The sequence below is a fragment of the Bos grunniens genome, chromosome 11, assembly GCF_055505025.1.
Source record: "Bos grunniens cultivar Pamir isolate PY7600 chromosome 11, Bosgru_T2T1.0, whole genome shotgun sequence".
Classification (NCBI taxonomy): domain Eukaryota; kingdom Metazoa; phylum Chordata; class Mammalia; order Artiodactyla; family Bovidae; genus Bos; species Bos grunniens.
Genome location: NC_141175.1, coordinates 92,569,933 through 92,595,359, shown reverse-complemented (window position 1 = coordinate 92,595,359; position 25,427 = coordinate 92,569,933). Strand labels below are relative to the sequence as shown.

At 35.7% G+C, this 25,427-nt stretch overlaps 1 protein-coding gene and 1 long non-coding RNA gene across 3 annotated transcripts in view; one reads left to right on the top strand and one right to left on the bottom strand.

The window, feature by feature from the left end:
* Nucleotides 1-711, top strand: part of YIPF4 (Yip1 domain family member 4) — a 33,545-nt gene extending 32,834 nt beyond the window's left edge. The window contains exon 6 of the mRNA XM_086327531.1: nucleotides 313-711. Coding sequence (XP_086183657.1) covers nucleotides 313-450 — 138 coding nt within the window. The 3' untranslated portion in view covers nucleotides 451-711. The remainder of the gene's footprint in view (nucleotides 1-312) is intronic.
* The window catches only part of LOC147363537 (uncharacterized), a 38,169-nt gene extending 13,176 nt beyond the window's left edge, over nucleotides 1-24,993 (bottom strand). The window contains exons 1-2 of one of the 2 annotated variants that reach the window (XR_015137260.1): nucleotides 24,931-24,993; nucleotides 13,462-13,557 (exon numbers count right to left, since the gene is read on the bottom strand). This is a non-coding gene — a long non-coding RNA (uncharacterized LOC147363537). The remainder of the gene's footprint in view (nucleotides 1-13,461; nucleotides 13,558-24,930) is intronic. The other variant, XR_015137261.1, reaches the window with a different exon arrangement.
* Nucleotides 24,994-25,427: the final 434 nt, after the last annotated feature.

The following is a 25,427-nucleotide window of genomic DNA, read 5'->3' as shown; positions in this document are numbered from 1 at the left end:
AGCTTTAGTCTCTGGAAATGCCTTAATTTGTTAAGTAGAACAATACAGAATTTTAAACAAAAATAAATCAAGTAGAATGCTAAAAAAAAAACAAAAAAAAAAAACCTAAGTCATTTCCAGATGTCAAGGAATAGAGCAGGGATGAATATTCTTAATAAGGTGTCAACATTCTCAATAAGTTTTGCTTTTTCTCTAATTGGTTGCCAGGGTTGTTTTAAAAAAAATACTGCAAATGTAATTTTTACTCTATGATACTCAAAATGTTAATTGACTTGCTAATATGCTGCCTTTTGTCTTTTTTTTTTTTTTAAGCTCTTTGGTGTGTTTTGGGCTGCCTACAGTGCTGCTTCATTGTTAGTGGGTGAAGAATTCAAGACCAAAAAGCCTCTCCTGATTTATCCAATCTTTTTATTATACATTTATTTTTTGTCCTTATATACTGGGGTGTGATCTAAGTCATATATAAGTAGAAAAAGACACTGTTACATTTCTGTGTAGGCTGGAAATTCTTGCTTGAGGATATTAAAAAACCCTGTTGACGGTAAAATTTTACATGTTCAGATGTAAAGGCAGTTTCAGGTCTTTTTAAAACAATTTTTTTTTGTATTTAATTAAGCAATTGCAGTTATCTGAATATTTTTGGTCAGAATTCTGAATTCTGTTTGATTCTTCATATTCCAGTGAATAAAATATAAAAGATTGTGTTTTTAAGATTGTGTCAATATTCACCTAAAAATCTGTGCCAAAAGCACCTGGAATGGTAATTATATTTCACTTGAAGGGTAAATATAATAACATTTTGATCATCTAAAAGTGCAATTTTTTCCTTTAACAAGTTTTCTCCTGCATTGCAGATCTTGTAGATATATATTTATATTTATACATATATATTTATGAAGTAATTCTTATTCACAAAATATATTTCTGAATAGCCTAAAAATTAAGATATTTTAAATCCGATGCTTACACTTTCTTTAATTTGGCCTTTAATCTTTTTATTTATGAATTAAATTTGCTCTTAAATTATATATAATTTTTAAAGTCTTGTACATGCTTCTGGCAATATGTCCTTGTTAAGAATTCTTTTTTTTTTTTTTTTTACTTTTTTATTGCAAGATATTTGCTTTACAATATTGTGCTGGTTTCTGCCATACATCAGAATTCTTAATAATAACAACTAAAACTAATTATAACAGTTGCTGATGTAGATTTGGTTTGTTTGGGTGTGCTTTTTTTTACAAACACTTTTGAATGTCTAAACATCTGATTTAAAGTTTCTGCTTATGGCATTTGATGGATATGGCATTTATTAAAACTGTCAGTATGTAGAAAAATAATATTATTTATAGTATCAGTAAATATTTTTAAGTGGCACTTCTAAGCCGTAAAAGTTGCTGAAAAGAGACCTTTAGAGTCTTGTGGTCCCGAGCAATGTTATATGAAGTAGAAAAAAAATAAAATGCTTCCCAGCTGTGTGTTTTGTTTTATAACACCTTGTCTTGTATTACCTGATATTTTAACAAGTATCAGGTACTCTTTAGCAAACATACAATATTTGCTAAGAGAGATAATAAGAAATTCCAGCTAGTGAAATTTTATGCAAATAATTTCATAGACTTTAGATGTACCTTTAATTAATATTAGTTTGTAAAGTAGGTGAAATATTTAATATCCATAAAATACCAAATGCCTAAGAACTATTAGCAAATTATTATATTGTCCTTTCTGGTCTCAGCTGGAAAAATTAACTGCTGTCTTCAATATGATAATGTGGCCACCTCTTGGGATATATTCCTTGAGCAACCTAATGTGTCAGGAAATATCCAGCAACTCTGAAATAAGCCTACAAATTAACAAGATATCAAGCCCATCTCTCATTCTTTTCTCCCCTCCCCCTAAAACAGAAAAAAGAACAAAACCCAAAAACTTTAAGCTGCAGAAGTGAGAAGTATAGAGCTATCTTTGGGCCAGAATAATGTGGGAAAGTTACATGATGCTGATTATTTAAACAAGCTTAGAAAAACAGACTAGAAGCAACAGAGGGATAAAACTTCTAAAACTTAAAATAATTTGGAATAGTAAGGAAGGATCTGTAGTTATAGAAGCAGTAACTACAAAGTAAATGTTTGTAGGGGTTTCTGAGAGCAATACTTTGTTTTGGTTGATAATTATATTTGATGTTCATAGCGCTGACTCTGGACTCTTCCCCCAAAAGCTTGGGAGTCCATATCAGGCAGTAGAATTTTACTAAGCAGTAAGTCAAGTGATTTTAGGACCAACTCCATCCAAAGGTGGTTTAAATTTTTTTTTAAGCTATCATTTCTTTAAGATGTGAATGAAAAGTTCACTTGTATGAATCTTGTTTATTATTGATGTAAGATAAAATGAAGTACTTGTGTTCCAAAAAGGTATTTAAAAATAATAGCATTTGATCTTGGGACTAGTCCAGTTTAAGGTATATATAAAAACAATTTATAATGTTTCATAATGTTTCAAGCTCAGCCACTGTCTTCATGGGCTAATGAGCAAAGCACTTAAAACAGATTGTCAGTTTGAAACATGATTTGTAAATGTGTCCAAGATACAGTACTGTTACAGCTAATAATGGTAAGTTGACCATAATGTCCTCTGCTTGAATTTATATATAAAAATATTTTGTGTTATATTGATTTAAAATAATGATTTCCAACCTAATTATTAGTTCATTAGTATTTTTAAAACAGAATTACCCAGATAATCTCTCCTAGTTGTATGTGTGTATACATGTTTAAAGTGTTTCCAGTCATAGTAATCCTGATCACTGTTAATCCTCAAAAAAAAAAGAATTAGAGACATTTATTTGTTTTAAATTGATTATAAAATAATTGAAATTTTGATTATAAATAAAAATCGACATATAATTTTGTTTATATTAAATATAGTCTAGGAAGATTTATAAAGTTTTATGAACCATTACTAAACTTGCTAATTTCTAAGGTCTGTAAGGCAATTTTATATATAATATAATCTATTTCCAAAAATTCCCTAAATATTAATATATTAATATTTCTAAATTAGTGAAAATTTACATTGACTTAAAATGTTAGGTAGATATTTTTGTTTACATATTGTTTAAAATTTAGTTCATTTAAAAAACTCTGATGTAATAAAACATTGAATAAAATAATCCTACAAACTAATAAAAATAATATTTTTCATATTCAACAAACTGAATATTTTAAGATGATTGTTATTTATCTTTTACCTTTTCAGTAATACATATTTTAGCTAGTGTTAAGTTTTAGGAAATTGTGACACGTTTGATAATTTTTGTTAAAATGTCTTACTTTGTTTTATATATATATTAATATACAAGTTGGGTTTCTTGTTTTGTTCTTTGCCGCAAAGGAGAACAACACACATCATGGCGAACTGTAGAGTGTCTCAGAGTGTTTAAAAGGCCCTATTAGAGGATTTAGGCTTGAGTTAATACAATTCATGGCAGTCTGAAATAAGTCTTAATAGAGCTAAAAAGCATCCTCAGATACTCTTTTCTCTGGTACTTTAGTCACATAAAATAAGTATCTTATTATCCTCTTCCATAAAAAGTTTCTTTAATTGAACCCTTGTATTACATCTTGGGCTTTACCTAGCACCACATGGTAATTTCCCTTTAGAAACAGAATTACAAGTTCCTGCTTTGTACAATCCGACAGTAGTTTGTATGTTTGAGAATCTACTGTCACTTTTTAAATAAATTCCAAAATACGATTTTTGACATTAGTCAGTACTAGACATTCTTACATCTTTTCACTAGAAATCATTATAGTTTCTGAAGACAGTTCTGTTTGTGAAATACATTTTCTTTATAACAGACTTTCAATATACTTTATGACAGTTTTAGGTTCTGCTATGTCTTAGTGGATATAGTTGTCTAAAGAGAAATGGTTAAGAGAATATTCCCTGTGCAAAGTGTATATTATTAAACACAAAGCTTAGGGTTAGGTTGGAGCTTGCCTTTGGTAAAGAATCTGTCTGTAGTGCCGCAGACTTGTGACTGATCCCTGGGTTGGGAAGATCCCCTGGAGGAGGGAATGGCTACCCATCCAGTATTCTTGCCTGGAGTATTCGTGGACCATGGAGCCTGGCAGGCTACTGTCCATGGACTTGCAAAGAGTCAGACACTTTACAGGGTTAGGTTGCTCTTTTGAATTCTTTCGATATGCTGATGTTACACTTTGGAGGTTAATTTAGGGAAAGAATGTCAGAATGATTAAGATGGCATTAGTAAAATAACTCCCTATTTTACATTCTGTATTGGAATGATTACCCTGGTTTCAACTTTTCTGATTTTCAACAAGATATCTATAAGTTTTTACTTTGAAGGTGTTTAGTTTACAACTTGCAAATGCTTGGAAAAAATTCTTTAAACATCCTTTCTGAACAGTTCAGCGATATACTAATACTGTCACTGAGATTTAAGTTAGATATTAATATGGAAAACATTTTAATGAAATATTTTGAATTTAACTTGTAATTAGAGTATATAAAGATTATTAATGCTTATGGGGCAGGGAAAGTACGCTCTCCTACCTGTAATAAGCTTGTTAAATTAATACTTGGAATATAAGTAAATTTGATTTATCAAGAATGGAGGCACGAGTTTTTCTATAATAGTTACCACTGAGCAATTTTTATTAAAAACCAAACAAGTAAAAACAGCTTACCAAAGTATTTAGACAGGATCAAATGAAATTATAATGAATGACTGATTATGGGAGAAATTTGTCATCTGGTAATAAAGAGGAGAAGCTGGTATAAAAGATTGCTGCTATTCATAAATGCTCAGTGATAAATGATTGAAACTCTACATTTTTCTTGATTTTATGGTGATTCTTTCTACTTCTTTGAAAATCAGTTGCTGTGTAAATATCACTTAAATTGTGTGCAGCATTTGATAATGAAACAACCCATATGTTTTGTAATCCTTATGCTAAATTACACTCTGATAACTGTAGCGTCGCCCTAGACAGCAGTGAAAATATTTTTGTTGTTGATGATGGGCCTACATGCTAAGTGCTTCATACTCAATCTTTTTTGCTAAATGAGACCTAGGAAACTTTTGCCTAATACAGATTTATTTTCAAAGAATGGTACTGGTTGTAGCTTCAAGAAAGAAACATTCAGAAGAAATGGCATTTGAATTGGGTACCGTGAATGTGAGGAGAGAGCAGATATCCATCAAGTGTTTATTGACCCCTTTCTATGTGCCAGGTTCTACCTAGGTTTAGGAATAAATGATGTGCAACAGAGACCACATATGCACCTTAATGAGCCAGTATTTTTGAGAGATAAAATGATTAACAAATTGTAAAAACAGTGCAACAAATGAACAAAGAGGGGCCTGTGGTAACAAGACAGTATATATGACAGAGGAATTAGACAAGAAAAGCCTTCCGGAGGCAATGATGTTTAAGTTGAAATCCTTGGGTAAGTAAAAGTTAACTAAGCAAAGAAGGAAGGGAAGACTATTACAGACAGAGGGAATAGCATTTGAGTAGAAGGAAATGAAAGCTCATTTGGCGGAAGTTAGTACTTGTCAAGAGCTTTTGATTAGATACAATGGTGTTTTTAATACCAAGGCCAAGGTCTGTAGTCCTACTCTCGATATATCCCCAACAGAAATGCATGTACGTATGCCACAAAAAACAAGAACATAGTAACATGATTCGTAATAGCAAAAAATTGGACATAGCAATGTCCATCAACATAAAATAGGTACAAGTATACAGTGGGATTTTATGCAATGAAAATAATTAGAGCCATGTGCAAGAAAGTGACCACCAAAATATTTTAATGCTTTACCCTTATTGAGGAGGGAGAAGAATTGTATTTGGAAAGAATCTTAAGGAGGACTTAATAATTAAGCTGTATGGTTTATGTGCTTTTCTGTATGTGTGTTACAGGGCATCCTTAATTTTTGTAATTGTTTTAACATAGTTAAATTGCCACTTCACATTTTACTCTTTTTCATGTATTATGCCATAACTATATTCATGTTATACAGACTTCATAACCATACTTTAGAGGAATCTTCCCTGAATCTTATAACTCTCCAGCTGTATGCCCCAGTTAAATCTTGATTACATCATTGCTTGTTTCATTTGTAGTACTGCTACTTGGTAAGTGTCTAGATTTCTTTTATTAAATTCTTCCACTATAATGTAAGCTCCACTGGGGCAGGGACATTTTCTGACATGTTTGTTAATGTATTCCCAGTACTTTTGTTGAATGAATACAGGAGCCTGGTCATTGAATCCCAAATTCAAATTTGAATCCAGTGAATTTCAAAACCAATAGCTTAATTATTAGTTTTTCATAGATTATTAAAGTTAGGGAAAACTTTAGAGATCATCTACTGAGTGTGATCATACTTCATTGTACAGATGAGGAAACTAAAGTCTAAGGAAGGGTTGTCAAACACTGTTGACCAACAGAATTGGAATAAGAGCTTATGTCTTCAGACCATCAGTCTACTGCTCTTTGCATTACAGTGTGGAACACCAGTGTTGCCAGATGGAGGGCAACATAAATGATTGCCTTCTGCTGCAGTCCATCATATAGATAATTGAAACACCTTTCTCTTTCCTTGTTGATCTTTTTTCCATTTCATTTAAAAAAAATCTACCATTAGCATTAGGTTTATAAGTACTACACATTAATATTAAATAGTGAAAGTTCAAAGGGCTATTGTGAGGCTTAAGTGAGCTAGTTAATATAAAGCATATAAAATTGTCCCGTGTTCAATAAAAGCTATTAAACTGAATTTATTTAGATCAATGAAACGAGGGTTTCCAGAAATATACTTGATTATATATAGAAAGTATGAGATAAAAGTCACATGCCAAATTGGTGTACATGAGATAATGCCTCAGATAGAAATGTACTTGTTTGCAAGAAATAATCCTATGATCAGTATGGTCATACTGGATGTTTGTACCCTATGATCCTTCAGTAAACAAAGAGTTTATTTTTCTCACATAAGCAATCCAAGGGTGTATCTAGGACTAACAGCAACTTAATGTCGCCAGGGACTCAGGTTCCTTTTATCTTTGTACTCTACTATTTTTTTGGTTGGTGGCTTTCATCCATGTTGTCTCAAGATAGCTTTCACTTCTACGTAGTACATCTAGATTCCAATCAGGAAGAAAGGGAAGGTTAAGAGGCCAAATGGAGCATGTCAGTCAAAGTTGCCTTTAAAGATCTCTCTGGAAGCCACATTCAGTGACTTCTCTTATATCTCAGCAGAGAACAGAAACACTTGGCTACCCCTTGCTGTAAGAGAGTCTGGGAAAGTATTTTAAGCTGGGCACGTTTACTGCCCTAAACAAAGTCACATCTGTTAGTAAGGAAGAACGGGTGCCAGGTAGGTAACTAGCAGTGTCTAACAAAAACATTATAGGCCACTTTAAAAAATGCAAGGATGGTTCTACTACTTATGCTGGAGTATGTAAGTTACAGATATATCAAGTATTTTTTTAAATAGGCAGGAGAAAAATTGACTTTTCATACACTATTTGAGAAGATAAGGCTTTCAAACATGACATAAAACACAAAATCTAAAAAAAGTTAAGAAACTTGACTACCTAGCATTTAAAACAATTTTATAGGAAAAAGATAAACTACCACTTGGAGGAAAATATTTTTAAGACTTCTGTGTACAGAGGGTTAATTTCCTTAATATAAAAATAACATTTGGAAATTAGTAACTTTCAATGGGCAAAGGACATACATGGGCAATCATAGTATATAATGTATAATAGTAAAAGAATTTATAAATTGGTAGTTTAAAATGGATAAGGAATGTAAATGAGCAACTCAAGAGGGGAGAAATGATAAAGACCAATATATATATGTACAGGTGCACAAATTCATTCGTGGTTAAATACAGTTTAAACAACATTGGCCTCCATTTGCCAGAACTTGAGAAGATTGGTAATATCTGTGGTTAATTGGTTGGGATCATGAGGAGGTCTGTTGTTTAGCTGATAGACACCAGCATGGCTGTCTCCGTTAAAATACTGAAATTTGTACCAGTGGTAGATCATTTTACTGTAACTGCAATAGCACTAAAATTAATAGATATAAGTCCATTAGTTCTTTTTTGACAGCCATTGATAATGGACCTTTTGTTGTAATGACATCTGAGAAACATTTGCAACATCTGTTAACTTGAACTGTGTTATGGTAAATAATGTTCCTGCCTTGTTCATTACCTGTGAATCATTCCATGTTCTAACACTGGCTGTCGTGGTTTTCCTATTTAGTGTATTATGATTATTAGGTGAAAAGTAAATATAGTGTTTTAATATTTTAAAATAGAAGGGCTTACAACAAAGTAGTAATGGACACTCTAAAACTATTTGATGCTATCTTCTGTTAATGTGGAATATACGCATAGCTTTTGACCCAGCGATTTCATATGTTCACCAGCTTGTGGATTCAGCACTATGCAATGGAACTTGCTTCAGTGATGCAAGTGCTCTATTCTGTGCTATCCATACAGTAGCTGCTAGCCATGTAGCTACTGACCACTTGAATGTGGTTGGTGCAACTGAGGAGCTGACTTAGAGAGCTACATTTGGCTAGTACCTACCATATTGGTCTGAGCAATGAGTGTCCACAGCAGTGCCATTACTAATATCCAAACTTGGAAACAACCCAGATAGACAAATTATGGTGTTGTCACACAATAGAATACAATAATATTGGAAGATGTATAACCATGTAGAGATAATGCTTAACAAAAGAAACCAGACACAAAAGAATACATACTTTGTGATTCTATTTATATGAAGTACAAAAACAGGATGTTGGTTACTCTTAAGTGGGAAGGAAGTAACTGAAAGAAGGTACGGGAATTGAGACTTTTGGGATGCTGGTATGTTCTATGATCTCTTTCTTTATTTGGGTGCTAATCATGTGTGTGTGTGTTCAGTTTATGGAAATTTATCAAACTATACATATGTAACATTTATACCTTTCTGTGAAGTTATTGTGTTTGAGTTTACAGTTGTGAATTGGAGGGAGAAAAAACACCCAGAATGAGTGTTAGCAAAATGTTGATAAGCTTCTTAACATTCCTTTTAAATGCTCTAAGTGTTCATATTCTAAAACTGTGGAAGAACATGATAATAAACTATAGCTTGAAATGTTTCTTAAAAACGTCCTGAAACATCTTTTGATATTGCCTCAGAATTAATATAAAATAAATGATTTTCATTTCTGAAATGAAAACATGATTTTTTGCAAGTGATGTTCTAAACATTTTATCTAAGAGTTTTAATTGCTCAAATAAGAAATATTTTAAAATACACTTCAAATTGTTAACACCATCTGCTATGTTGTTAAGGACTGCCGCTGCTGCTAAGTCGCTTCAGTTGGGTCCAACTATATGTGACCCCATAGACAGCAGCCCACCAGGCTACCCTGTCCCTGGGATTCTCCAGGCAAGAACACTGGAGTGGGTTGCCATTTCCTTCTCCAATAAAACATTATTTAAAAAAAAAACATAATTAATGCAGACATGTTGCAACTTAGATTTATGGTCTCACTTATAAAACATCTGACAAAAACAGAAGAGAAAAAATTCAGTCATTACTGCACAGCTTCAATTGTTAAACATGAAAGTGTCTTCATAATTTACTTAAGAGGCAAAATATCATAACTTAAGATGCTGTGGACCTAAAGGTATTATCTGGGAGAAGATAGCAAAATTTATTACAGATGTTCAAGGAAAATAATTCCAATCAGAACTATATAGAAACTTTACTGGGTTTTGAACAGCTAGTACTGTGGAAAGCTTGGGGAAAAAATCTGGAAATTTAGCCAAAGTTTTAGATTTCCAGATGTTTTAATTTGGCTGAAAGACACTAAATTAAAGTATCTCCAAATGGTATTATAAATATGTAAATAAATGAATCACTTTTAAGTATTTCCCCAGTAAAATGTAGTTTTGTGATGTTTGTGATAGCAAATAAAGGTAAAATTTTTCTGAGAAAGTTAATACCTGAAAAGCTTAGAATTTGTGATTAATTGTGATAATGAGAATTGGAATTTTATATTCTGGCTTCAGTAGCAACCTGTAGTGCTAGAACTACAAAAGTAATTTGGAAATTTTATCAAGTCTTGTATATTTTCTTCATTAGAGATTTTGATACGAGAACAAACATTTAGAATATGAGAATATTTTTAGAAAGTTGTCCTTACTAGAATTATTTGGTGAAGATATCAGTTCTTTATTTAGGTTCTCCAGAGAGCAGTGTTCTATTAGTTGAGGTTTATAAATTAATTTGACAGGAACTAAACGTGATTGAAACTGAAAACATGAAAAAGAAGCAGAAATTATTTGAAATACGGAAATATATATGATACTGATTGTTAATTGTTTTTTTAATATTTCTTTATTTTTGGCTGCATCGAGTCTTAGTTATGGCACGCGGAATCATTTGTGTGGCATTTGGGCTTCTCTCTAGTTGTGGCATTTGGTTCAGGAGTAGTGTATGTGGACTTAGTTGCCCTGTAGCATCTTAGTTCCCTGACCAGGGATCGAACCCACATCTCCTGCATTAGAAGGCAGATTCTTAACCCTGGACCACCACAGAAGTCTCTTGATTATTAATTATAACTCAGTACAATTTTTAAAAATAATTAAAATACAGAAATATGCCATTTGAAATAACAAAATAGAAGGCCAGTGCGAGTGAAAGTATTAACGACCCAATTAATTGATAACATATTGATGTATTGCCTTCTGTGACGGTTAACTTTATATGTAAACTTGTCTGGGCCATGTGGAGCCCAGATATTAGGGTGTTTCTGTGAGAATGTTTTTTGGATGAGATTAACATTTAAATACAGACTTGAGTAAAACAGATTGCCTTCCCTAAGGTGGGTGGGGTGCTTCCCTGATGGCCCAGCGGTAAAGAATCCGCCTATGATGCAAGAGACTCAGGGTCAATCCCTGAATCGGGAAGATCCCCTGGAGGATGGCATGGCAATCCACTCACTATTCTTGCCTAGAGAATCTCATGGACAGAGCAGCCTGGCAGTCCACAGTCCATAGTATCACAAAGAGATGGACACGACTAAAGCGACTTAACACAGCAAGGTGGGTGGACTTAAAGGCCTGAGGAGGACAGAAGGGCTGCCCCTCTTCACCCTGACCACAGTAAGAATTCCTCCTGCCCAACTGCCTCTGGTTAGGACATGTTTTTTCCTGACCTTCAATTCAGAACTCCTCAATTGAGCCTGCTGGCCTTTGGACTGGAGGTACACCTTTGTCTCCTGGGTCTCCAACTTGCCTGCTTACCCTCCATATCTTGGGACCTGTCAGCCTTTATAAGCTTGTGAGCTAATTCCTTTTAATAAATCTCCTTGAATATATATGTGTGTATATATATATATATAAAAATGTATGTGTCAATGAGCATTTAAGCCTCACGTTTTAAAAATATTTGTAGAGGAATTTTATTATCGCTGCTGTTAAGTAGAATTTACAATATAACTTAGCCCTTTCTCAGAGGTCATTAAGATGTATTCAGTTTTTTGCAGTTATAGTAAGTATCCCTAGACTTATGGGTTTCTTAGGACCATAGGTATGCTTTTAAAAGTGTTTGTCCCTAAGAACTATTGTTTCTTGGTGTTCAGACTTCACATTGTACCTTCATGTGGCTGAAGGGACTGGAGAGCACTCTGGCATCTTTTTTTATTAAGAGTAAAATATTATATACAAACACACACTTCCTATTGGTGCTGTTTCTCTGGAGAACCCAAATACACTTTATTTTTTTGGTTCCTTATACATAGTCTTAAAACATGGACATTTTATGTAAGTAAATTTTGTGTAATCTTATTTGATGCTGTGAAAGTGCTGCACTCAATATGCCAGCAAATTTGGAAAACTCAGCAGTGGCCACAGGACTGGAAAAGGTCAGTTTTCGTTCCAATCCCAAAGAAAGGCAATGCCAAAGAATGCTCAAACTACCACACAGTTGCACTCATCTCACATGCTAGTAAAGTAATGCTCAAAATTCTCCAAGCCAGGCTTCAGCAATATGTGAACCGTGAACTTCCTGATGTTCAAACTGGTTGTAGAAAAGGCAGAGGAACCAGAGACAAATTGCCAACATCCACTGGATCATGGAAAAAGCAAGAGAGTTCCAGAAAAACATCTATTTCTGCTTTAATGACTATGCCAAAGTCGTTTGAATGTGTGGATCACAATAAACTGTGGCAAATTCTGAAAGAGATGGGAATACCAGACCAGCTGACCTGCCTCTTCAGAAATCTGTATGCAGGTCAGGAAGCAACAGTTAGAACTGGACATGGAACAACAGACTGGTTCCAATTCGGAAAAGGAGTACATCAAGGCTGTATATTGTCACCCTGCTTGTTTAACTTCTATGCAGAGTACATCATGAGAAACGCTGGACTGGAAGAAACACAAGCTGGAATCAAGATTGCCGGGAGAAATATCAGCAACCTCAGATATGCAGATGACACCACCCTTATGGCAGAAAGTGAGGAGGAACTAAAAAGCCTCTTGATGAAAGTGAAAGTGGAGAGTGAAAAAGTTGGCTTAAAGCTAAACATTCAGAAAATGAAGATCATGGCATGCGGTCCCATCACTTCATGGGAAATAGATGGGGAAACCTTGGAAACAGTGTCAGACTTTATTTTTCTGGGCTCCAAAATCACTGCAGGTGGTGACTGCAGCCATGAAGTTAAAAAACGCTTACTCCTTGGAAGGAAAGTTATGACTAACCTAGATAACATATTCAAAAGCAGAGACATTACTTTGCCAACAAAGGTCCATCTAGTCAAGGCTATGGTTTTTCCTGTGGTCATGTATGGATGTGAGAGTTGGACTGTGAAGAAGGCTGAGCGGCAAAGAATTGATGCTTTTGAACTGTGGTGTTGGAGAAGACTCTTGAGAGTCCCTTGGACTGCAAGGAGATCCAACCAGTCCATTCTGAAGGAGATCAGCCCTGGGATTTCTTTGGAAGGAATGATGCTAAAGCTGAAACTCCAGTACTTTGGCCACCTCATGCGAAGAGTTGACTCATTGGAAAAGACTGTGATGCTGGGAGGGATTGGGGGCAGGAGGAGAAGGTGACGACAGAGGATGAGATGGCTTGATGGCATCACTGACTCGATGGACGTGAGTCTGAGTGAACTGGAGTTGGTGATGGACAGGGAGGCCTGGCATGCTGCAATTCATGGGGTCACAAAGAGTCAGACATGACTGAGCGACTGAACTGAACTGAACTGATTGTAAGTATACTTTAGTGCTTATTGATTTTCAGAAACCTATATAAGAAAATGGTTTTGTAGTACTTACCTTTTAAAGCATAAGGAATGAAAGTTTTTCTGTAGATGAGTTGTCATATATATAAACAACTTGTTACAGAATATGGTTACCTGGGACTTTCCTTGCAGTCCAGTGGTTAGTCCTCCATATTTCTAATATAGAGGGCGCAGTTTCAATCCCTGGTTGGGGAACTGAGACCCCATGTGCTGCACAGCGAGAAAAAAAAAAGTATGGTTACCTGAAAGCTAATTTCTCTCACTCATGAGTAGTTTCACACTGTTCCTCAAATCTGGCTGTGGTCTAACTGGCAGTCGGTGGGATTTTTCTCCCTCTGATGATCTGACCCTCCAAGTTGACAGTGGAGTCTGCTGTGGAGTTTGCTTCTTTGGTTCATCTAATGCTTCCTTGGTTCATCTAGTGCTTCTGTTACTCACTTATTGGGGAACCTGAATTTCCTTGTTTTACCATTGTTCTGGCCCATTAGTTTGAAGGTTATTTTTTTCCCTTGAGAAGAAGGGAAAAAGAGACCCTTAGCTGTTTGCTTCCAATTATCTATTGACCGCGAACTCTGTTCTTTGGATTTGGACCTGTTCCTTATAGTCTCTAGCCTTTGCTTATTCTGTGTGGTAGCTTTCTGACATTAATGTGTAATCTTTCAGTTACAAGAAACGTCACGTTTTCCTGTTTTTCTAAAGTAAGTTAAATCTAACCTGAGCTTCCTCAGGGCTAGCTAAAGAACTTCTAATGTGGGTCAGAAACTGGGTTCCCTAACCCCTTCATTGACTCCTAAAAGAACCCTTGGCCTTATCTCATGCCAAGGTTGGGTGTGCTTCATTGTTTCCACACCTTCTAGAGGATGCTCTTGCTGGCTGGGGATGGCACACCTTTCTCTAGTAGGCCCTGTTGCTCTGTGAGGGCCACTGAGATGCCCTCACTGCCATTTCTGTTCTAATCATAGGCTGACACAACACAGAGACTTATGCTTTGCTCTCAAGGTCCCTGCAGTTTACACCAGCCTTGACCATCCTGGTATGACCACCCAAGAGAGATTGATCTAAATGTCTTAAGAAAATCCCCCAAACCTAGTCCCCAGGACGCCTCCATTTTCTCTAATCAGACTGCTGCTTTTCCATCCCAGTACCAGTACCACATCCTTCTTCCATTCTTGAAAGTGAAAGTGAAGTCGCTCAGTCGTGTCTGACTCTTTGTGACCCCATGGACTGTAGCCAACCAGGCTCCTCCATCTATGGGATTTTCCAGGCAAGAATATTGGAGTGGGTTGCCATTTCCTTCTCCAGGAGATCTTCCCAACCCAGATTAATTCCTTTGCAACAAAACCCTGAAAGAATTTTTTTTTTTTTTCCCATGACAAGCACTGAAGGAGCCACAACAGACCCTCCCCACTTCCTGCACACACCCCAGTGGAGAGGAGTCCAAATTCTAGAACATAAAGCTTGATTGGAATACCTCAACATGATAAAAGCCATATATGATAAAAACAAACATCCTCAATGGTGAAAAATGGAAAACATTTCCCCTAAAGTCAGGAACAAGTCAAGGGTGCCAACTCTCATCACTACTATTCAACATAGTTTTGGAAGTTGTAGCTACAGCAATCAGAGAAGAAAAAGGGAATCAGATTGGAAAAGAAGAGGTAGATGACATGATCATCTGTTTGCAGATGACATGATTCTATACATAGAAAACCCTAAAGGCACCACCAGAAAGTTACTAGAGCTAATCAATGAATATCATAAAGTTTCAGGATATAAAGTTAATACACAGAAGTCCTTTCCTACACACTAACAATGAGAAAACAAATTAAGAAAATAAACCCATTCACCATTGTGATGAAAAAAATAAAATACTTAGGAATAAATCTATATAAAGAAACAAGAACTACATACAGAAAATTATAGAACACTGATGAAAGAAGACACAAATAGATGGAGAAATATACCATGTTCATGGTTTGGAAGACTTGGAAGAATCAATATTGTGAAAATGAGTGTACTACCCAAAGCAATCTTTAGATTCAATGCAATCCCTGTCAGGCTACCAACAGTATTTTTCACAGACCTAGAACAAATTATTTCACAATTTGTATAGAAATACAAAAAACCTCGAATAGGCAAAGCAATCTTGAGAAGACTGGAACTGGAGAAATCAACCTGCCTGACTTCAGACTGCTACAATGCTACAGTCATCAAGACAGTATAGTACTGGCACAAAGACAGAAATATAGATCAATGTAACAAAATAGCCCAGAGATAAATCCATGCACCTATGGACAACTTATTTTTGACAAAGGAGGCAAAAATACACAATGGAGAAAAGACCATCTCTTTAATAAGTGGTGCTGGGAAAGCTGGTCAACCACCTGGAAAAGAATGAAACCAGAACACTTTCTAACACCATACACAAAAATAAACTCAAACTGGATTAAAGATCTTAAGACCAGAAACTAGAAAACTCCTATAGGAAAACATAAGCAAAACACTCTGACATAAATCACAGCTAAGATCCTCTATGACCCACCTCCTAGAGTAATGGAAATAAAAGCAAAAATAAGCAAATGGAACCTAATTAAACATAAAAGCTTTGGCACAATGAAGGAAACTATAAGCAAGGTGAAAGGACAGCCTTCAGAATAGGAGAAAAAGCAAATGAAGCAACTGATAATTAATCTCAAAAATATACAAGCAGCTCATGCAGCTCAATACCAGAAAAATAAACCCAATCAAACAATGGGCCAAAGAACTAAATGGACATTTCTGCAAAGAAGATGTACAGATGGCTAACAAACACATGAAAAGATGCTCAACATCACTCATTATCAGAGAAATGCAAATCAAAACCACAGTGAGGTACCATCTCATGCTGGTCAGAATGGCTACTATCAGAAAGTCTACAAACAAATGCTGGAGAGGGTATGGAGAAAAAGGAACCCTCTTACACTGTTGTGGGGATGCAAACTAGTACAGCCACTATGGAGAACAGTGTGGAGATTCCTTAAATAAACTGGAAATAGAATTGCCGTATGACCCAGCAATCACTGCTGGGCATACACACCAAGGAAACCAGAATTGATAGAGACGTGTACCCCAGTGTTCATCGTAGCACTGATTACAATAGCTAGGACATGGAAGCAACCTAAATGTCTATTGGCAGATGAATGGATAAGAAAGCTGTGGTACATATACACAATAGAAAATTACTCAACTATAAAAAGGAATGCATTTGAGTCAGTTCTAATAAGATAGATGAAACTGGAGCCTATTACACAGTGAAGTAAGTCAGAAAGAAAAACACCAATACAGTATATTAATGCATATATATGGAATTTAGAAAGATGGTAACGATGCAAGACAGCAAAAGAGAGACAGATGTAAAGAACAGACTTTTGGACTCTGTGGGAGAAGGTGAGGGTGGAATGATTTGAGAGAATAACATTGAAACATGTATATTATCATACATGAAATAGATTACCAGTCCAGGTTTGATGCATGAGACAGGGCACTCAGGGCCAGTGCACTGGGATGACCCTGAGGGATAGGATGGGGAGGGCGGTGGGAGGGGGGTTCAGGATGGGGAACACATGTACACCCATGGCTGATTCATGTCAATGTATGGCAAAAACCACTACAGTGTTGTAATTAGCCTCCAATTAAAATAAAAAGTTCTTTTAAAAAAAGCTTAATTGGAAAAGGGGTAACACATTTCTATCATGATGAACTATGTTTGTATCATGGTGTGCCTACAGTCAGGAAAATAAGACCAAAGTGATTCATCTTTAAATATACTACAGAACATTTCAACATCATAAAAAGAATGCAGATTAATAAAATCAGCACCTGTGTTAAATAAAGAACTTAAAATTTACCAATAATTTATTTCATCCCCCCAACGAAAATGCCAACTCCTAAATTTGGTGATTTTTCATTTCCGTGTTTTTTCTTATAATTTAACTATGTGTGTGTGTGTGTGTGTGTATTCTTAAGCAGTATATGTAGGATTTATTTGTATGTTTAAAAATTTTATGTCAATGGAGTATTTATATATTCTTTTGCATCCTCCATATGTGGAGATGCAGATAGCTGTAAATTTTACTCATTTCCACAGCTTAGAGAATTTGTTAAACTGAATATACCATATAGTATTTATTTCCCATTCTCCAGTGGATGGGGCATTTAGGTTGTTGCCAAATATTTGCTATTACATACGATGTGCTATGCACATTCTTTCTCCTAGTACATTTTTCTAAAGGAAATTTTAACTAGGAGTAGAATTAGGAGGTCCCAGGGCACAGTGGGAAAGACTAGAGATCTCTTCAAGAAAATTAGAGATACCAAGGGAATATTTCATGCAAAGATGAGCTCGATAAAGGACAGAAATGGTATGGACCAACAGAAGCGGAAGATATTAAGAAGTGGCAAGAATACACAGAAGAACTATACAAAAAAGATCTTCATGACCCAGATAACCATGATGGTGAGATCACTCACCTAGAGCCAGAAATCCTGGAATGTGAGGTCAAGTGGGCCTTAGGAAGCATCATTATGAACAAAGCTAGTGCAGGTGATGGAATTCCAGTTGAGCTATTTCAAATCCTGAAAGATGATGCTGTGAAAATGCTGCACTCAATATGCCAGCAAATTTGGAAAGCTCAGCAGTGGCCATAGGACTGGAAAAGGTCAGTTTTCATTCCAATCCCAAAGAAAGGCAATGCCAAAGAATGCTCAAACTACCACACAATTGCACTCATCTCACATGATAGCAAAGTAATGCTCAAAATTCTCCAAGCCAGGCTTCAACAGTACATGAACTGTGAACTTCCAGATGTTCAAGCTGGTTTTAGAAAAGGCAGAGGAACCAGAGATCAAATTGCCAACATCACTTGAATCATTGGAAAAGCAAGAGAATTCCAGAAAAATATCTACTTTTGCTTTATTGACTACACCAAAGCTTTTGACTGTGTGGACCACAACAAATTTTGGAAAATTCTTAAAAGAGATGGGAATACCAGACCACCTGACCTGGCTCCTGAGAAATCTGTATGTAGGTCAAGAAGTGACAGAACTGGACATGGAACAACAGAGACTGGTTCCAAATCAGGAAAGGAGTACATCAAGGCTGTGTATTGTTACCCTGCTTATTTCACTTATATGCAGAGTACGTCATGCGAAATGCCAGGCTGGAGGAAGCACAAGCTGGAATCCAGATTGCCACGAGAAATATCAATAACTTCAGATATGCAGATGACACCACCCTTATGGCAGAAAGTGAAGAATTAAAGAACCTCTTGATGAAAGTGAAAGAGGAGAGTGAAAAAGTTGGTTAAAACTCAACATTCAGAAAACGAAGATCATGGCATCTGGCCCCATCACTTCATGGCAAATAGATGGGGAAAGAATGGAAACAGTGAGAGACTTTATTTTTGGGGGGTCCAAGATCCCTACAGATGGTGACTGCAGCCATAACATTTAAAAATGCTTGCTTGCTCCTTGGAAGAAAAACTGACCAACCTAGACAGCATATGAAAAAGCAGAGACATTACTTTGCCAACAAAGGTCCATCTAGTCAAACCTGTGGTTTTTCCAGTAGTCATGTATGGATGTGAGAGTTGGACTATAAAGAAAGCTGAGTGCTGAAGAATTGATGCTTTTGAACTGTGGTGTTGGAGAAGACTCTTGAGAGTCCTTTGGACTGCAAGGAGATCCAACCCATCCATCCTAAAGGAAATCAGTCCTGATGCTGTAGCTGAAACTCCAATACTTTGGCCACCTGATGTGAAGACCAACTCATTGGAAAAGACCCTGATTCTGGGAAAGATTGAAGGCTGGCAGAGAAGGGGACGACAAAGAATGAGATGGTTGGATGGCATCACCGATGCAATGGACATGAGCTTGAGTAGACTCCAGGAGTTGGTGATGGACAGGGAAGCCTGGCGTGCTGCAGCCCATGGGGTGGCAATGAATTGGACACGACTGAACAACTGAACTGATTGACTGAAGGCACATGCATCTTCTAGCTCAATATAAGCTGCCAAATTGCTCTCCAAAGTGAATACTCTCAAAGCACCATACTCTCTTAGCAGAACTTTTCTCTTGCTTCCCATCTTCATTAATGTTTAACATTCTCAGAATTCTTAACTTTCCAATCTAATTGTACTTGATCATGGTTTGAACATCCCTGATTACCATTGAAGTGGAGCATCTTTTCATATATTTGTTGACTATTCAGCTTTCTGTTGGAGAAGGCAATGGCACCCCACTCCAGTACTTTGCCTGGAAAGTCCCATGGATGGAGGAGCCTGGTAGGCTGCAGTCTGTGGGGTCGCTGGGAGTCGGACGCGACTGAGCAACTTCACTTTCACTTTTCACTTTCATGCATTGGAGAAGGAAATGGCAACCCACTCCAGTGTTCTTGCCTGGAGAATCCCAGGGATGGGGGAGCCTTGTGGCTGCCGTCTGTGGGGTCACACACAGTTGGACACGACTGAAGTGACTTAGCAGCAGCAGCAGCTTTCTGTAAAAGACTCTTATGTGTTAATACCATATGTCATCATTATTCTTGATATTACTATTTTACAGTATTGGGTTGTCTTGTATTAATTTGTACGAGTTTCTTTATGTATTCAAGAAACTTAATTCCTTGTCATTCATTTGCATTTGCAAATAGTCTTCCAGTCTTCAGCTTGTTTTTTTACTTTGGGAATGTTTTAAAGATGTACAGTTTCCAAACTTTAACATAATCAAATGTCATTTTCTTGCATGTGCGCTTTAATTTTGTTTAAAGAAAAAAACCAACAACAAACAGCTCTTCTGTCCTAAAGTCAGGAGGATATTCTCCCTAACCTCAGCATACCTGTGTGTAAAATTTCTGCTTTTCATATTGAGGGCTTTAATTCTCCTGGTAATTATTTTTGCTTATGGTGTGAAGTAGGAACAAATATTATTATTTTCTATATAGATAACTAATTGTCCAAGCAATATTTAGTAAATAATTGAACACATCCCCACTAACCTGCAATATGTCAAGTTTCAAGGTATGTATACATCTATACAGAGATCATTTGTGGTGTGCCCTACTACAGTATCCTTAGGGTTTGTCTTGTGTTTTTTATTCATCCTTGATTTGTGAGTTTGTCTGAGTTCAACTGAGAGCTCCATTCCTGGCACTTTGGTTGCTTTATGGAATCACAGGCACTTACTTTGTTAGAATATCATCATAAAAACTTCCCTATCCTTTTGTATTTCCTTTAAGAATCACTGGCTTTGGTATCACATGAATTTTTAAAAATTTTCATGATACCACGCCCCAAATTAGACATAAGGTATATGTCAAATTTATATTCAACCTTCTTTTTGCTTTTATAAAATCTTCCAAGGATAAATTCATACTGGTATCATCACGGTCTTAAATTTGGCTTTCTAAGTCATTCTTAGGATTTTTGTTTCCTTCAGAGCAACGTAATCTTGAGCAAAGCAGGTATTCTCTGGATAGGTTTTTAAAACATTCCGATATCCCACCATGAGGTATTTCTTGGTGCGTAGGAAGTTTGCAGTTGCACACCTTTAGTTTTCTGAATGAAGAAGCAATTGTGTGTCAAGTCTATTGCTCAGATTTGGTTCCCAGATGAGCAGGACATCCTTTACTTTTCCCCAAGTAATAAATGGGATATGACATTAAAGTCAAGGAACTCAGTAAAAATTTTAGATCATGTTGGATAAACTTCCTTCTCAACCCTGGGAAAATTTTGTCTTTGAATAGTTATGCTTAGAGGGTAAGCCTGCAACCAGACTGCCTAAGTTCCAATCTCAGCCTTCTGACTTGACTGGAAGATCCTTAGCAAGTTATTTAATGTTTTCTATGCCTCAGTTTCTTTAGCTGTAAAATGAAAATAATAAAAATTGTAGATGCTTCATAGGATTATAACAATGGATAAATATTAGTACAGACATTGGGAATTAATACAGACCTTGGGAATACTGCAAGTTTGAGTTTGATTCTAGACCACCACAATAAAGCGAATACTGCAATAAAGCAATCCACACAAATTTTTTTGTTTCCCAGTGCATATAAAAGTTACATTTACCCTATAATGCAGCTTATTGTATGCAACAGTATTATGTCTCAAAACAATATACATACTTTAAAAATACTTTCTTGGAAGAAATGCTAATCATCATTCGAGTCTTCATCAAGTTGTAATATTTTTACAATAGTAACATAAAAGATCACTGATCAAACATCACCATAACAAATATAATAATAATGGAAGTGTTTGACATGTTATGAGAATTACCAAAATGTGGCACAGAGACATGAAGTAAACAAATGCTTTTGGAAAAATGGTGGTGATAGATTTTCTTGCTGCAGTGTTCCCACAAACTTTCAATTTTATGTATTCATTGATTCAGTTTTCAATTTGATGTGTTATCTGTGAAGCACAATAAAATGAAGTGCAATAAGATAAGGTATGTGTATACATGTATGTATGTACACACAGATACGTATGTATAAATGTCTATAAATACATCCAGTTCCCATTTGTCTGCTCACAGAGCCCAATAGCAATAAGCACCCAGCATGCAGATGGTGGCTTTTGAATACCATTCAAAACAACCAAGACTTGATTCCAGGCCTGGGACATCTTTTTGAGCTATGTCAATCACAGAAACCTGTTTGAAGGAACTCTCATTTGACTGACTCTAACAGTCTGACATCAAAATAAAAATGAAACAAAGCAAAGGAATATAACTAACTGAGTAAAGAGTAGGACCACACTGATAGAACTAGACAGACATATAGACAGGTAGATACATAGGTAGCTAGGTAAAGAAAGTTCATTTTTAAAGTAGAAAGCCATGTAGAAGAGATGATAAAATTAGAAAATCATTGTTTTCTAATGAAACTATCAGTAATAATAATGGGTGCTAAAACTGGTGGGTGAAAATTTGAGGATAACAAAGTATTTACATAATCTCAAAGTATCTCTCTACAAGATACCTATTAACTACAAAAGACAGTGGGGAAATCTGGCTGATCATGCCTTAACCAATGTCAAGGATAGTATCACTCATATTGGGGAAAACCAGTATCACATGTCTTTTGAAGCACTGGCAAGAACTCACCATCACTTCTGTGGTGTTCTTGCCACATTGCATAGCCTGAATCTCTTTCATGAAGAATTATCACACAAATTCAAAGAGAAACAGTCCACAACACCAGTGTCCTGTAGTTGTCAAAAATGTCAGTGTCATTCTCTGCAGAGAGACTGAGACTGTGCCAGACTAAAGGATGACAAAGAGGCATAGCAATTGAATGCACATATTCATCTTGGATCATCTTCTGATTTAAAGGACGTTTTTAGGACAAATGGTGAGGTCTGAATGTAAATTAGATGTCATAATAATGTCAATTTCCTTGGTTTTAGGAAAAACACTACACTGAGGTATTTAGAGGTAAAATGGCATAATGTAACATTCTAAAGTGGTTGAGGAAAAAATTACATATTATAGACACACATAGGTATAGAGAGGGGGAAGAGAGAATCAAATGTAGTAAAGTGGGAACAACCGCTGAATCTTGGTGAAAGATATCCAGTAGCTCTTTGTACTATTCTTGTAATTTTTCTGTCTGAAATTAAGTCAAAATAAAACATCTTACTTCTATAGATATGTTTATTGCTTTGATTGTGATGGTTTCACGGTTGTACACATGTGCAAACTTACCGAATCATATACTTTATTTATTTTTTTCATATACTTTAAATATGTGCAGTTTTGTATATCAGTTATGCCTCAATAAAGTGAAAAGCAGTTTAAATAAATGTGAAGGAGCTTAGAATGATGCCTGGGAAATAAGGAGTATATGTGCATTTGCTGTTACTGTAAGGATAGATTAGAAGCTAAGGTTACATGAAGATACAACAAGGTGAGGGTAAAAACATGGAGATAGGTGACATTTTCCTTGGATTTATAAGTCCCAGGAATCTCAGGACTTGTGATCATTTACTTTAGTGTCTAATGTAGCCTGGACTTTTTTTCTCACTTGGAAAGAATCTAAAAGTATATGATCTTAAAGTGGAAAGTGAAAAATAGCTTATTTGAAAAGAAAGGAAAGATTTTGTAGGCAGACCATAAGCATGCCATCTGGTTAACTCAGGAGAAATCCTAAAAGCTTAGATTTCACAGTTGTACCAGCATGTATGGTTTAAGATAGACTCCCTAAGCTAAAAATAGCAAGTCATATTTGTTTTGCTATTCATAAGTTAGTTGAAAATGCCACTCAACTGCAGTGTTAAAGATTACATTTATCTCATCTAAGAATCAAAGTCCATTGTGGCTATGTTTCTCAAGTCAAATGTAATGAGACAATATGTAAGACAAATTCATCACAAAAGAAATAAGGTTGACACAGTAGTAGCATCTCTAAAATTAAATTGTTCTTTAAAAATATGATCACACCCAATGATTCTCAACCAGGTACAAAATCTGGAGACAGTTTTGGTTGTCACTATTGGAAGAACGGGAGAGGGGAGGACATATTATTGACCTCTAATGGTAGAAACCAGGGATGCTGCTAAATGTCTACAAAGCACAGGACAGACACTCAACAACAAACTATGTGGTCCAACATGTCAATAGTGCCAAAGTTGAGAAATCCTGCACTAAATGAACACATTTTCTAAAATTTCAGATAAAGTGATAATAAAAATAATTCTTCTGGTCTTGTCTTGATGCAGTATATTATCAGCTAGCCTTGTGCCTGGGAGTTAATATGTACTCAATATATATTTGTTTATGCAATCTATTCTGAGTCTTTTTATGGTTTTCCCTTCGATTTTGTAGGCACAAAAACTGGACCAGAAAAAAAAAAAAAAAAAGCTGGACCAGAACTTTGTTACTATCTGCTTCATAAATATCCCACCCTTGTTTCATAATATAGCAAATGAGAGATTTTTTATACAAGATTATAGATACACTAGATTATAGGAAAGTGGACAAAAGTCAGTATTCAGTAGATTGAATATGAAACAGAACCAACTTGTGTAGCTTCTACACAAATTATGAAAGGATTTTAAGTGTAATAAAGACATTAGGAAATCTCATCAAAAACAAATTCAAAAAATATTAAAAACATGGTTAAGCATTCAGCCTGTTAATGGTTCACGTTCTGTGCAAATCTCTTATGCTATTTAGTTAAAAAAATTAGCCAGTTGAGAGGACTTACAATGAAATGTCACAGCCCTCTCTGCCATTCCTTCACCACTCGTCCCAGTATTACTTTTCTGGGGCAATTCGTTTTGTTTTGTTTCCCAGGTAGTCTTTATAACTCTGAATAATATTCCTATGTCAATATTTCTTGCTGTATCAGTTGTAGACATATATACTCCTCCCTTTGAAAGATAAGGACTTAAGTTACTCTTCCTTCTCTCCCTTTTTAGTAGTTATATTTTCTTTACTGGAAGTCTTTATAATTTGAGATAAACTCCCATGTCTTGTTTATCATCTTTAAAAAAAAAATAGCTCTTGTCTCCCCTGTATGTAAGATGAAACCATTATCAAACCCACCTTTCGTTTTCTCTTCCACCCAGCCTCTGTCAGCTTCACTTTTGCTTTCTTTAGTTTTATGACATTGAGGTTAACGACAACTACACTCTGTTCTGTAGCTATAAATAGATATGCAATGTTTTGTCTATAACAGATTCTAAACTTTGAACGGCAGTAAGCAACATTTGCTTTGTTATCACTGTGTAAATATTACTCAGTGCAGCAGGTGCTGTTGTAGGACATTTCCTCCTTCCTGAGTCCACTTTTTGACCTCTGCAACCTAAGAGAATGTCCCTTTCCTTGAATCCCATCAGCTGTTCAAGATCAAGCCACATTTTAGTTTGCTTCATATCTAATCTGTGGCTTTCTTGTGAAGTTTTCCTGTCTTTCCTACAAATTCAAATTGTCTTTCTTTTTCCTTACTGAAAAGAGGAACTGTGTACCTTGTTTATCCACCTACAGCAGGAAAGGCATTCTGTTCTCAGCCTTGAATACATGTTCCTTGGGCCCAGTGACAG